The sequence below is a fragment of the Aureobasidium namibiae genome (assembly GCF_000721765.1).
Source record: "Aureobasidium namibiae CBS 147.97 unplaced genomic scaffold scaffold_1, whole genome shotgun sequence".
NCBI classification, from domain to species: domain Eukaryota; kingdom Fungi; phylum Ascomycota; class Dothideomycetes; order Dothideales; family Saccotheciaceae; genus Aureobasidium; species Aureobasidium namibiae.
In genome coordinates, this window is record NW_013581208.1 from 1121097 (window position 1) to 1135163 (window position 14067).

The window sequence follows — 14067 nt, forward strand, 5'->3', positions numbered from 1 at the left end:
TGCAAAGTAACTTTATAATGTGAGTATAGTCGTGGAAATACATTACGCAATCTAGTCAAGTCTCGAAAGGAACAGGATAGCTTCAAGGGCAGAGAATCTCAAAGGCGGACCATGTAGTGCCAGCGGGAGCATTGCCACACCCAAGCGAATCTCCGACGTTGGTTCCTGCCACTGGCCATCCATACATTACGTTTGACAAGACGATACCGCAACCTTGTTGACTATGGGCAACGATGTAGCCTGATGCTTGTCAATATTTGCTCAGAGAAGGTAAAGACTCGATCAACTTACATCCAGGTGTGCCTGTCTTGGGCGATGCAGTCAGAGTCGCAGTCAAGGCTCCATATGACTGTAATCCTGTGTTGGGAATTGTGCATTGGGCTTCTGTGACGCTGAATGAAACAGATGTGCCAGCGGTGCCATCCGTAGGTGGAGGCTTGGAGCTCGTCAGTATCCACATCCATCGAAACGCTTTGATGCCTTGTCTTACAGTATTAGGTGCAGCGCAAGTGTAGCTGCTATATATGGTGACCTTTGCTGAAGCCGGACCGCCCTTTGTGGCAGCAGCACCACCGCCACCACCGCCACCACCACCACCACCATTTTTGCGAGCTTCGAGGATGGGGACCGCAGTGGCGGAAATGGTGAGAAGAGAGAGCGCAAGCGGTGTCCAGGAAGAGAAGTGCATTGTGATGATAGGGCCGAGGGCGAGACGGAATAGAGTTGGAGGAATTGAGATATGGAGTGCGAGGTATGCAGAGGATGTTGATGGCTTCTGCACCTGGGCGTGATACCCATTCTTATACGTCTTTGCTCTATGAAGCCCAGAGGCTATACTGGACCATATGCTTTAGATGTGTCCGAAAATACGCTCGTAACCAGATAGGGCTGGCTTTGACGCTGATGCTCAATTGAGCAATCGTGACTTGCTCTACGGTCGAGACCACCAAGCGTAAGGTCGAATCCATCCTTCGGGATAGTCAAGGTATTCGGCGCCATGGTACATTGATCGTTTCGGGTCATCGCCACTGGAAGAGAAGCATTAAGGCTGACCTTTCCATAAAGTATGATGTGAGTTCCTGTATAGGCCTTGCGGCAAGAGCAGCCACAAATTCGGAGCTGAACAGTTCGGCGACAGCGAGTCAAGGGGCCAGACTCTAAAGTCACTTATACAATGTACATGTACAGACATGGATTGGTTGAGCCACAGTCAGATCTCGTATTGGCAAGATCCGTGCAGCAGAGGCAGACGCAAACACAAGTTTCAGCTCGGCAAATGCAGAAATAGTCGAATTCGAGCCATGAATGCTCGGTGTGAATCTGCGATGTACTGTATGTCGTTCGGAGGTGGGTGCGACTACTTTTCGAGGTCGAGTAGAGGCAATGACTACATGTGGTTAGCCACAAACCTTGTTCGCACCCATCGAGGTTCAGCTCGGCCCCGCGCTTGCTCCTTCCCGACCTCTCCTCCTCGTGTGCAGAAGCATGTCATACGGACAGCCATCAGAATGCACGTTGAATTCAAGAGATATGATAATGCTCATGAAGAGGCGATGAGTTCCAGTCTTCCTTGGACCCATCTTTCGTCGAAAAATCTTTCTGCTTTTCTACAATCATCGGCCGAGATTATTCTTCTTTTGCTCGTTGAACGCGCTCGTTATAACGACCTCTGACCTTGATATACCACAGCAACTGGAACAGAGTAAGGCCTCCAACTACTAAGCATGTATAATTCATGTTTGCAGCTGTGTTCCAGTCAGTATTTCCTGGCATCTTTGCATGTGATACGTAACTTACCAGTGACGGGCTTGTAGTATGGGAATGAGAAAAAGACGATTGCAAAGGTCAACCAGCAGACAGTGACAATATTGACAACGAACCCTTTGTATCCAGACATGTGAAACACACCTTTGTACATGTTCCTTCTTCCAGTCAAAAGATTGGTCAAGATTGGGACGAGATATGCGCAATTGTTGATGGTAACAGCTGAGCCAAGCAAAGAGTTGAAAGCAGTGCTTGATCCAAGATACAGACATCCAAGTGCAGCGACAATAGCTGTGACTGCAAATTGGGCGTTCATGGGCATTTGCAAGCGATGGTTGACTTTCGACCAGGTCTTCGAGAACGGTAGTGCGCCGTCACGCGAGAAGGCCCAGAACATGCGACCTGTCGAGAGTTGTGAAGATACCACACACGGACCTAGTGCAACGAAGAGGATAAAAGTCAAGCCAAAAGCTCCGCCCTCATTACTCGTGACTTGTCGGAAGAGCTCTGCAAGAGGCAGTCCAGTGTTCGTACTTGACAAGGCGGCATAGTCCTGAACAGAGAACATAAGGGCGATGAGGTAAGTTATACCTGTGACAAAGGCAATACCAAGAGTTATTGCAATCGCGAGGGGCGCGTTCCTAGATGGATTTGGCATTTCTTCCGTCAGGTGGGTAATCCCATCCAGTCCCCCAAGGGAATACAGAGGATTGACAAGACCAGTGATGAAGCAGATAACCTGGTTTTCCCATCCGGTGTTGTTGATCCATGTCCGGAAAACAAACTCTGAATTCTGGTGTTTTGGAGCGCAAGCTACAACTGTGACCATCACAACAAACCAGCCTATCTGGAGGTAGACGAGCGAGAACTTATTGAGAGCAGGGATGATCCGGTTTCCATACATGACCGTGGCAGCGGTGACGAGATTCAGGATTTGGTAGACCAAGAAGGTCTGCCATGTTTTGATCGTCATATCCGCATGGTAGAGAGCAACAAGCGCCATGAAGTTCTGCGCATAAATCAGGTTGGTCGAGGCCGTGGTAAAGATCCAGCCGAAGCACGTAAAGAATCCGGTTTGAAAACTGAGGAAGCCTCTCAATCTCTCTGGTGCGACGGCAGCGATCCAATGGTACATTCCGCCGCTTGTTGGGTAAGAGGACACGAATTCAGCCAGCGATGCGCCCAGGAATGATTGTAACAAGGCAATAAGGATGAATCCGTATATCACAGCTCCTGGTCCTCCAGCTCCGATCTCAGTCGCAAGACCCAGGCCGAGTCCCGTCCAGGAAATGGTACACGTCGAGGCCAGACCAATGAGACTTAGCACACTGAAGTGTCGAGAGAGCTCTTGGGTGTGACCTTTGACTATATTAGTTGCACGTTGAAGCCGACCAGGGAGTACAACCAACCCATTTGCTGGAGCCTCATGTCATCAGCATTGTGTATCTCGCCCTTCGTATCGCTATGAGCGTCCAGTGCAATGATGCTCGCCTCGTCTTTCTCTGCCTTGTTCTGCATCGCAAAATTGAATTGGGTCGACTGGAGCAGAGAAACCCGAAGGCTGTGGGCACCCGCCTGAGTCTTAAACCCACACGGCCTACCGACTGTACAGAGCCACCTTAGCCAGCGATAAACAATAACTCGAAAAGGTATATCATATCGCAGGATTCAGAATACGATAGAGCGGCCGGCCAAGCGATGATAGCGGGGCTGGCCTATGTGCGATAGCGCGATGCGACAGTCTTTGCAGATCTGCTACCATGCTATCTTTCGTCGTGCCGGAATGGACAGATGAATTTAGTGGGCAGATACCACTGTACATGAACATGTTACGGGACGGCGGCGATGAGGTTGCATCTTGCGAAGAGGATAGAGAACACGGTTTTAACCGAAGAGTTGGCCGACCCCGCCTCACCATTTGCAAAAGTTTGTAACGCGTGGAGCTGTAAAAATGCACAGTGGTCTATATAAGTGATTACTTCACATTGAGAAAACGATGTGCGTTGGATCTCTTCGGATACACCTCTGAGCCGGATATTATTGTGGGTTTCTATAGTGAGAAATATGGTATATGCATCCAGGAGAGAAGTGTGTGAGTTACAAACTTCAGCACATGGCAAGGCGCTATCGAAGCCCGTAAGTTTGATCAACATTCGACCACCTCGCCTTTTCGGTTACATTCAACCCGACCATACCAGAGATGGCCTATCATAGCGTCGTGTCGCAGCTTGGCCGGCGCAATGATACGCAGCAATCATGGCGATCATCTCTGCGCCCTAATCTGAGTCTTGCTATGGCAGGTATACAAGAACATTATGACTTCCCAAGATGTATTGTCGTCAATTAGTGTCAACCACCATCAATGCCGTCTCGCAAGCACATACTCGCAGTACTGGCTGTATGCGCCAACCAGGTGTCGTGCTCTTATGTCAGTTCGCTATCGACCAATGCTCAAGGAGTTCTCAATGAGTCCATGAGCTGGATGGACGGATACTACGACCGCGCTGCTGGATATCTATATAGTCTGGATGCTGCGGCTGCTCTTCGACATGATACACGTAGCTCGGCGTGGTATGCCATTGGTTTGTTGGCCAGGAACGAGGGAGACGATGTCAACAACGCCGAGCAGATCCTGACCAACATAATCAATGGACAGTACAAGGATCCAACTGAGCAATGGTATGTCTCAATCACAGCTCTCTCGAAAGATCAGGTGGACTGAACATCTCAGGTTTGGCGATTACCAAAAGGAACCTGAGGAGCCGTATGTAGGCACTGATGCGTATCCCGAGGACATCTACAACTCGTGGGATCCCAATTGGAGAGGTTTCATTGGCACGACCTTCATTATCGGTCTAGAAGAGTTCCCACATCTACTCAGCGACGGTGTTACCAACCTCATGCTTGAGTCTCTACGCAACTCTACCATCGGGGATAGCTACAGAGTTGGCGGCGTTGACGGTGATAATCTATATCCTGCTTATTCGAACCCGTCTATCATGCGAGCGTTCGTCTCGGGCTGGACCGGGCGTCGGCTCAGCGACTCCAATTTCACTGTGGCAGGTGAACAATATGCCCAAGAGATTATCGACCTATTCAATCGCGCACAAACGCTTTCCGAATTCAACAGTGGTACATATACAGGGGTGTCTCTTTTTGGTCTGACTTTATGGGCCAAATACTTGCCTGCCGACTCCGTCATGAGCCAATATGGAGAACACATGATCAAAGCTACCTGGGAGGCTGTAGGACAACTCTGGCACCCTCATCTCAAAAACATGGCAGGCCCTTGGGATCGGTCATATGGCTTCGATATGAACAGGTACTTCAGTCTGATGGCTCTATGGTTTTGGATCATCATGGGAAAAGACAAGTCTTCTCTCATCTCTTGTCCTCAAGTCATGTCACACAGTGCAGACTTTGCTTATGGACCTCTCTTTGCCATCCTTGGAGAACTCCAGTCGTCTTTGATCCCTGAAGATGTCGTGGCAGCTTTGAAAGACTTCCGCGGAGAGCACGTCTTCAGCTCGTCTACATTTTCGCCCCCTTTCGATGACTATCCTCGAAACATCACTACTTGGCTGGCCCCAAACATTAGCATCGGTGCTGAAACATTTGACGAGAATGTGATAGGTGGACCAGCGATCAATCCGAGTACATTCAATCCTGCCGTGATCCAGTGGAATACTGGTGCTGGTATCGGTTTCATCACCGTAAGTCACCTCTATTTGTTCTTGATGACTCTGATGCTAACATTGGGTACAGCTCCACGCTAGCGAAAACGCAACCACGACTATCGTCTCTCCCAATCGTCTCGAGTTGAGCTACCCGTACGGCAACAGCTCTTCGATTTTCAGCTTCATTGTCTCGACCTTTGCCAACAAGCGAGATGTTACTAGCTGGGCTGACATCCAAGGCGGGAATATCAGTGTCACAACCAATGCGAATGCATCATATGGAGTCAGTTTTGCAGGAGCATACGGCGGGCAGGACAAAGTCATCAACGACTTCGAGTACTGGAACATCAGTTACACTATGCCAGTCAACTTCACTGGGGTTCCGAGACTGGTGCTGGACATTGAACTGTGGTGAGCTAAGGTAGCTAACCCCTGGATACCTGTGCTGCTATCTTCCCGCGCGCAGGGGGACGTGGCACGTGTACCTATAGAAATGCACAAAACTTTTGGGAGATAAGATAGCATCGGCTGGGAAGCGGTATACTCTGGGCTCTCCTTGGACACCGCTCTGAATCAGAGACCTTTATGTCTTTTTACAGCAAACATAGTCCTACAGATGTTCGTACAAGATTATAAGAAGTGGAAATGTTGACACTCGATAAGCGCGCAGCTTCTCTCACTTGCTGCACAGAATGATTTGGGTTGACACACTGATCCCGATTCTTGTCCTCATCATTTGTATCATGGTGTGTTACCGTGAAGATAGCAGAAATCGCTGCAAAGTTTACACAAATTTTAATCTGCCCATTTATATAGAAGTAATCCTCTTGCTCCACCGTACGGTGCAAGCAAAGGCTTGAGTGATGGCGATTAGGCAAGGTGAGAGTCAGGGTTGCTGAAGTGACATTAGACGAAAAGTAGCGATGACGTCGACGCAATCGCGAAACGACTTTCCGACACAGCATCATCCATCTTTGTCCTAACACACGCAATCATTGTCGCAACATGTCGCAGAACACTGAGCCCCTATTGCAGCGCCCGTTATATGGTAGGTTCTGGATCAGGAGGCTCATACGCAGCATACTAACTTGGACACAGTGTTCGACCTCCCCCAAGAACTTCTCTCGACACTCGAACTCAGGGCACAGAACAATGCTGCCATTGCCGTACCCGATGAGACCGACCCACTAGCCGGTGATAACAGCAAGAGAAGCGAAAACGAAGATGGCGCACCGTCGTCAGCAACGTCGTGTGGGCTATGTGGGCTGTCGTTCCCGAGTGTGCAAGAGCAGAGGAGCCATGTGCGCAGTGATCTGCACGGTTACAACATGAAGCAGAAGATGCGCGGCCTGAAACCCGTGGGAGAGAACGACTTTGAGAAGCTTGTTGGAGATTTGGACGAGAGTATCTCCGGCAGTGACAGCGACGATTCAGCCAGCAGCGACGACGATGGCAAGAAAGACTCGACCTTGAGTGCGTTGCTCAAGAAGCAGGCAAACATTGCCGACCCTGACTTCGACGAATTTACCACCACCAAGACCAAGGTTGGCGCAGGCAAACCGCCGCTGCTATGGTTCTCATCATCCAAACTACCCTCAAACGTCGCTCTCGGAGTCTACAGAACCCTCCTTCCTGCTGCCGCACAGGTCGGTGATGCGGCCACCATTCTACAGACCATCAAGGACAAGCAACTCTCTCCAAAGCCTCCGCCAACTCAACCCACCTCGGCTCCTACTGAAGAGTCCGGAGGTGTCCCCCTGCCTCGTTCTCTCCAACCAGATACCTCCGCAGCCGGTCCACATTACTTCCTGTGCATGATCGGTGGTGGCCATTTTGCCGCTATGGTCGTGTCCCTGACACCCAAGATGACCAAGAAGGCTGGCGTCGAGGATCGTACTGCCACTGTACTCGCACACAAGACATTCCATCGCTACACAACCCGTCGCAAGCAGGGTGGTTCTCAGTCCGCCAACGACAGTGCCAAGGGCGCTGCTCACTCTGCTGGTGCTGGTATCCGTCGCTATAACGAAGCAGCTTTGATCGCCGAGGTCCGACAACTTCTGCAAGACTGGAAGGCTTGGATCGACAGCAGTGAGCTGGTCTTCGTCCGTGCCACTGGAACCACCAATCGTCGTACGCTTTTCGGTCCATACGAAAACCAGGTCTTGACGTCAAGAGATCAGAGAATTAGAGGTTTCCCCTTCGCTACCCGTCGCGCAACTCAAGCCGAGCTGATGCGATCCTTTGTCGAGCTCACCAGGGTGAAGGTATCCACCATCGACGAAGTTGCCATTGCAAGGAAGGCACAGGAGGAGGAGGCTGCTCGCCATGCTGCCGAAGCAAAAGCTGCCGCCAAACCAGCCACGCCAAAAGTCGTCAAGCCTAGCAAAGAGGAAGAGGAGGCCATGCTTCATACCACCCAGCTACAAGCTCTCATTCGACGAACGAAAGCACCTGCACTCGTCTCATACATCACGTCCAACAACCTTTCGCCCAATTTCACCTTCTTCCCTTCGGACACCCCGCAAAACCATCACGCTCCCACTCCTTTGCATTTCGCCGCCTCCCTGAATGCTCCCGCCCTCGTATCGTCGTTACTTCTAAAAGCAAAGGCCGACCCTACTGTCAAGTCGGCAGAAGGAAAAACTGCTTTCGAGATTGCAGGCGATCGAAATACCCGTGACTCTTTCCGTCTGGCCCGTTCGGAGCTGGGAGAGAGTGCATGTGACTGGGACTCGGCAGGCGTTCCTGCAGCACTTTCTAAAGCCGATTATGACGCTCGAGTGCAGCGCGATAAAGAGGAAAAGGCAGCAGAAGATGCAGCAGAACAGCAACGACGAAAGACTGAAACCGAGCGACTGCGGAACGAAGACAAGGTCAGAGAAGAGCAGGGCAAAGAGAAGAAATATGGCAAAGGCAAGACACTGGCACAGGTTCTACCAGAGAAGACGGCACAGGAAAAGAGAGAAGAAGAGGCTAGGGGTATGACTCCTGAGATGCGCATGAAGCTTGAACGAGAAAGAAGAGCCAGGGCAGCAGAGGCTCGCTTCAAGGCCATGAGTGGAGGTAGGTAGATATCGACTTCGGGTTGACAACGAAGTACAAATGTCGGAAGGCGTGACCCATGTTTGAGCAAGTTTCTATTGGATTTTGGCTATGTATCTGCCACACAACGTGGCAAGGTGCGAACTAACTTTGTCGCGAGCCACACGCATCGAAGCAACACCGCCATCTACACCAGTAAATACATCTAAGCAGCGACAGCTGTACTATTTGCATGGTCACATGAGAACATATGCTCGACCGCCTATTATTACTCATCGGATCCCCATCTACAGCCAAGTCAATCGACCATTCAATTTCTGAGGACGATGTGAAATTCACGCTACAGTTTGAGTTCCTTCACTCAGCACGGTATATCTTTTGCAATCTTAGTTCTTAAGTCGCACAGATCCATCAAACTCTGCTGGCTACCTACCAACCACTTGTCGGCTTAGTGAACGCCATCAGATGTCCACACCTGCACGTCAGCATCGCTTCAACGTCTCACTACAGATCCACGTTCGCTCTGTTCGATCCGCGTTGATCATGGATGCTATCGAGGCACTCTCTGGAGCAAGACACCGGGCCGCGGTTCCACCCCAAGGATATGCATTCCAAGCATCCTACCAAGCAGCAGTGCCAGAGCAATCCTCCACGATCATGGATACAAACACCTTGACCGAAATCAAACCAGCCATCCATGATGAATCCGAAAAGCCGTCCTACGAAGTCTTGCCTTCAGAGATCTGGCTCCTTGTCCTAAGAGAGTGTCCAACAAGCTCGTTAAAGAATATCGCCCAAGTCGACAAAACTCTCCACGATCTAGCATCTAACCAACTCCTTCGAACTGTGGTGCTCGGACAAGGTACACTCGGCAACTGCATCCTCGACAAAACCCTGGACAACGCATCCGTCATCAAAGATCCTGCTGCCTTCTCCACACTCGTCCTCAACCACAAGCAATTGCGCTGGTACAAGGCCACTAAGGCTGTCTTTGTGGTCTACAGAACCGCAACTTTTGTCGTTAGGCGCTCGGCTCTGCCACTGATGTGCTACTACATCACACATCACTTTGCACCGGAGGAGCTCGACAAATTCAAGTGGACCATATGGCTCCAGAAACAGAAGATTGTGACTCTATGGCCCCTCAATATGTGGATGGTCAAGCATCCAATCATGGGTACTCTGGACACCTCTCATCGTCCGTTGGTAGGGGGTATTGCGGCTCAAGACGAACAGCACATCACTTCCCCCTCCAATCACTAGGAGTGGAGTAACTCCTAGCTTGGCAGCAATCTACAATTTATCAGTCATACCACAATGAGCCTTCAAGGATTCGACACGTGGAAGCGGTACTGCATGACGCTACGAGCATGGAGTGATCGGTCGTGGTCATAAGAACGTCCGACATCATCACTAGCGGCGGATCCCATCTTACACTGGCCTAAAGGGAAAACGCTAGCTAAAGTTGCACATGAGGAAGGAAAGGTTACTGGGCTTCAGGGGAGCAAATCACACGGAAAAGAAGATTTCCTAGGCGTTATGAGCAAGGGGCTCAATCTTAAGGCCTTCAATCTTGCTGCTACAGAAGACAAATAGCTAGCTGCAGTCACTTGTCATACGGAATCAAAGACATGTTTAGAAACGACTGCACAAGTTACTCACGATACCTCAGTATGCAACTGTGCTATCACGCGTATTCTAGATTGCTTCCGTCACTTTCATCTACTCGTGCGGCGCTATGGTCTGAGAAGTGTGACTAATGACGATCGTCTTAGTTTGTGATGACACGACATATCGTTCCAGTACATGGGAGTATCTACTATAGATGACGTACAAGCTTAAGTGCTTCTCAACAATGACAACTGTGTCGAAGGTCAAAGGCTTATGTGATGCAGTCATCTCAGATCCAAGCTTCCTCTGACTCTCGATACCAGTTACCCTGAACAACGTGCACACCGCTATGCTCCAGATCCTCCAATGCATACTCAGCATGCTTACACTTGACCAAGAATGGTCTATCCCCATCGCCTGTCAGTGTAACCTGCCTGAGGCCAGACAACCACTCTCCCTTCTGCATCGCCAGAACCGACAACTCATCAAACAGCTGATGCGCAGGATCAGTCATCAAGCAAGCATCAGCATCCAAATCCGAGCGAGCAGGTCTCGAGTGCCAAGACGTCAATATCGTAAACTTGAGTTCCAGTGTCTCCAAGCTATGAGGCAGATTAGTGTAAAATGGTTTGCCAGTCCTTGAGCGAGAGAGTCCTCGTGAATGCATGACTAACTCGATTGGAGCAGTAAGATGTTTCAGCGATGTGAAGGGTTGGAAGAGATGGCCGGTTTGGAATGGGAGGATCCAGTGTCTGTCTAATCCTAGATCGAAGTGGAGTTCCTGCAGTGTTGATTTCAGTGGCAAAAGGACGGAGACGGATAGGTCTACTGCGTCTGAGATATCTCCCGTTCGTCGCAAAATCGTACGCCAGTAGGGCTCGCATTTTGAACGCATGGGTGCATAGTTGAGCTTCCTCGGGTTCTTTGGCCATTGGAACAAGGGTGATATAGAAAGAGTGAGAGGTCCACAATCCAAAAGACTCAGTTCTTGTACATTCGAGGTGCCATGTTTGTGATGCAATTCATCGGGTATACGTGGCGGAAACCGGAAAGAAGGTCGATCTGGGCTGAGTAGATTCCGTATCACCAACGTTGCCAGTGTGGGTATATTGAACACTGCATAGATATCCTCCCACAGATATCGATGAGGCAGTGCAAAGTCGAGAGATGTTACAGGCAAAGATCCGTGTTTGAGCATGGTGGTGACCACTGCGAGTGACCTTGCACCGAGATGAAACTCGGACAATCGAGTACATTCACACAGCAACAATGCAGTCTTGAAAATGAGATGATCCTCAATAGACTTTTCTCTCCCGACAAGTGCACTATTGCCGTCTTTGTTGACGTATTCGCTCATCCAGTTCAGTCTGATGGACTTCATCATTCGTCTCCAGTCCACACGATCTCTTTGCAAAAAGTCGTAGAATGACCATGGTCGGTGGATGATCCCCATCGGCTCGTGTAGGCGATTGGTATGGTGTTTTGACACGACTGTCCGAAGCAACAACTTACGGGCTTCTGTACACAATAGAGACGAGAGGCGAGAGAGGACGACCAGCGTCTCTTGTGGACAGTATCTCATTATCTCCGCCCATATCTCTTGTGGGAAGGTGTTTGCTGGATGTTCCATGATCATAGTTCATCGATGGATGAGTCTACAAAATAGAGAGACAACTCGACGCGGCTTGCGCTGGAAGCGGATTCCCGGTCGTCTCCGCCGCAGTTCGGTTGCAGTTGCCTCTTGTAACAATATCAATCGGTGCACATGAAACCAAGCACAGCACAGTGACACCGACGCGAACTATTGAGGTCAGATGGATGGAGTATCAGACTGATCTATACAAGATACAGGTAGAGTAAGGATACAACGAATAATGACTCGTCAGTCTTCTGCGGGCCGACAGATGAAGCCATCTTGTAGCAGAAAAATGAAAATAGAAATCCATAACAAGAATCCAGAGCGAATCTGAAGATCGGGGTATATGCGTATGACAAATGGAAAGAGAAAGAACAAGGACAGGTGAGGCTGGAATTTTTTGATGGTGGGTAGGTGGGTGTGGATGTGGCACTGGACGTCATTTCAACGATGGGTATCAACCATATCCAGTATGAGATGTGTGGCGATGCAGTGCTTGTGAGTCTTGGATGGAAGTGATATCGAAATGTTTTTCAGGGCGAAAGTCGAGGTATGCGAAGGTGGTGTTATCTTGAATTCAATCAAAGAGCAGACACGCATGGGCGGAGTTTCAAGAGATTCTATCCTGACCATTAGCCACTATCTCAAATCATAAGCACATCTGAATACACCTACAAAATATAAAGTGAGCTGGTCTAGATCGATCAAACAGCACTCATAGCCTCGCTTCTACTCGCGCTAGTATAATGCGATCTCGAGTAGTGTGATTGAGAGCCTTGCGAACTCGAAGCCCTGTCATGATACCTTGCGACATGAAACAAGCCCTTATGGTTCTTTTGTCTGATTTCCCTCATGTAGTCGCCTTGGTCGTTGCTAGGTCGCCAGCCATAGTTTGTGCCCCGCTCGTTCGGGTCTTCTCGACGATAGAACCAGCCTATTGCTCCGAGACAGCAGACAAATGCGCCACAGCCGACGATGACGAGGGCGATGGTAGCTCCAGCACCGAGAGCCATGGTGATTCTAGGATGGAAGGTGACAGAACAGTTCTTGAGATTACTGGTGTATGCTGGTTGTGGATGTATAGCGAGTGGTCAGATGGAGCGAGCGCGTAAGGTGATGGATGTTCTAATTGTATTGGTAGACAGGCAGCAAGGAAGGAAGCAGGAGGCAGACAAAGATGAGACCTACCCTGGGTATTTACTTCATGTAGGATGTGTTGCGTAAGCTCACGACATGCAACGCTACAGGGGAGCAGACAACTGGCTCGCAAGCTGAAGCAAGAACAAGGCCGACACATCCATACCGAAACAGGCAATGATTGAGGCTGAGGCGTGACGGGTTCGCGAAACAGAAGTTTCTGGTCGTCGTCGTATCATCGTGTAAGTAAAATCGACCTCGTATACCGCCAATCAAGCGCCAGGGCTGTGGCTCTCGGGAGACGTTATTGTCAAACTTTGGGAGCTGCAGCACTCGCAACGGCTTCCGCATTCGTTTGCTGCGCGAACCCTTTGACTACCTGAAAATGAAGTCTTCCAGATGGAAGAAGGATGCTTGACAGTCTCTTACGTGACAACATAACCGAGACGACGCGTCGCACATGTTGATCAAACGTTTGCGATGATATGAACAGAGTTGATCAGAATTTGGCGCGAGCGGAAAATCGGCAGGGTGTGACTGGGTGGATGTGGAGTGGTGCGAGTGGCTGGCATGTGAGCGTCAGCTTTGACGCGTCTCCTTGTTTCATCAGCCCAAACTTGTCTTTTTCTAAACTCCATCCTGCTGCTTGATCATACATAAAGTCCACTATATTCCTCTCTCAGCTTGTCGGAATAGTGTTATAGGTACAGGTGACGCCTGGAGCGATGTGCTAACGGAACGAATTCTGTATAACATTTTCTGCTGTACAAGGCCGTTGTCGTGGCACTGGCCAAGGTGGCCTAGAGGGGAATACATGCCACCAACGAACCGGATCCAACATGTGACCGGCATCCGACCATTATGTCGCGCGGACGCTATCAATGCCGTGCTGAAAGATAATTCTCTACCACGACGACGCGGCTCAAAGTCGACCATGATATCAGGACTGCCATACTCGAGTCTGACGTGGACCGGTAACAACGGCATCGGAAATAAGAAAGCGATGGATCATATGATGAGGTCGCGAACATGAGGTTGTCGCGTGGAGAAGCTGTCGAGACGGTACAGCGGAGATATCGACATGATGTTGATGTGTGTTGTTGATGGAGTCGCAGGGGCAGTGGAGTTTTAGGCATAGCTTGGGTCGTAGCGAACCCTCTGGCTGCTCATGGCCCACATGATATCTCTGTTCTTCTG

General features: G+C 49.9%; 7 protein-coding genes across 7 annotated transcripts; 3 read left to right on the forward strand and 4 right to left on the reverse strand.

Moving 5' to 3' along the window:
- Nucleotides 1-82: 82 nt before the first annotated feature.
- On the reverse strand, nucleotides 83-688 carry M436DRAFT_59705 (uncharacterized protein; the record flags this gene model as incomplete). Its single annotated transcript, XM_013576627.1, has 2 exons — nucleotides 83-240; nucleotides 292-688. The coding sequence occupies 2 exons, from the start codon at nucleotides 686-688 to the stop codon at nucleotides 83-85; spliced, it is 555 nt and encodes a 184-aa protein (XP_013432081.1).
- A 938-nt stretch (nucleotides 689-1626) lies between these two features.
- Nucleotides 1627-3282, reverse strand: M436DRAFT_59706 (amino acid permease; the record flags this gene model as incomplete). Its single annotated transcript, XM_013576628.1, has 3 exons — nucleotides 1627-1745; nucleotides 1798-3123; nucleotides 3174-3282. The coding sequence occupies 3 exons, from the start codon at nucleotides 3280-3282 to the stop codon at nucleotides 1627-1629; spliced, it is 1554 nt and encodes a 517-aa protein (XP_013432082.1).
- Nucleotides 3283-3964: 682 nt separating this feature from the next.
- Nucleotides 3965-5856, forward strand: M436DRAFT_68926 (uncharacterized protein; the record flags this gene model as incomplete). The annotated part of the gene is made up of 4 exons (XM_013576784.1): nucleotides 3965-3979; nucleotides 4142-4443; nucleotides 4496-5477; nucleotides 5530-5856. 4 exons carry the CDS (start codon nucleotides 3965-3967, stop codon nucleotides 5854-5856), a joined length of 1626 nt encoding a protein of 541 aa, XP_013432238.1.
- Nucleotides 5857-6446: 590 nt separating this feature from the next.
- On the forward strand, nucleotides 6447-8515 carry M436DRAFT_34907 (uncharacterized protein; the record flags this gene model as incomplete). Its single annotated transcript, XM_013576123.1, has 2 exons — nucleotides 6447-6489; nucleotides 6540-8515. 2 exons carry the CDS (start codon nucleotides 6447-6449, stop codon nucleotides 8513-8515), a joined length of 2019 nt encoding a protein of 672 aa, XP_013431577.1.
- A 436-nt stretch (nucleotides 8516-8951) lies between these two features.
- M436DRAFT_77618 (uncharacterized protein) lies at nucleotides 8952-9749 on the forward strand (the record flags this gene model as incomplete). Its single annotated transcript, XM_013576936.1, has 1 exon — nucleotides 8952-9749. One exon carries the CDS (start codon nucleotides 8952-8954, stop codon nucleotides 9747-9749), a length of 798 nt encoding a protein of 265 aa, XP_013432390.1.
- Nucleotides 9750-10386: 637 nt separating this feature from the next.
- On the reverse strand, nucleotides 10387-11733 carry M436DRAFT_59709 (uncharacterized protein; the record flags this gene model as incomplete). Its single annotated transcript, XM_013576629.1, has 1 exon — nucleotides 10387-11733. One exon carries the CDS (start codon nucleotides 11731-11733, stop codon nucleotides 10387-10389), a length of 1347 nt encoding a protein of 448 aa, XP_013432083.1.
- A 704-nt stretch (nucleotides 11734-12437) lies between these two features.
- M436DRAFT_36844 (uncharacterized protein) lies at nucleotides 12438-12746 on the reverse strand (the record flags this gene model as incomplete). The annotated part of the gene is made up of 1 exon (XM_013576479.1): nucleotides 12438-12746. The coding sequence occupies one exon, from the start codon at nucleotides 12744-12746 to the stop codon at nucleotides 12438-12440; it is 309 nt and encodes a 102-aa protein (XP_013431933.1).
- Between the last annotated feature and the right edge of the window lie 1321 nt (nucleotides 12747-14067).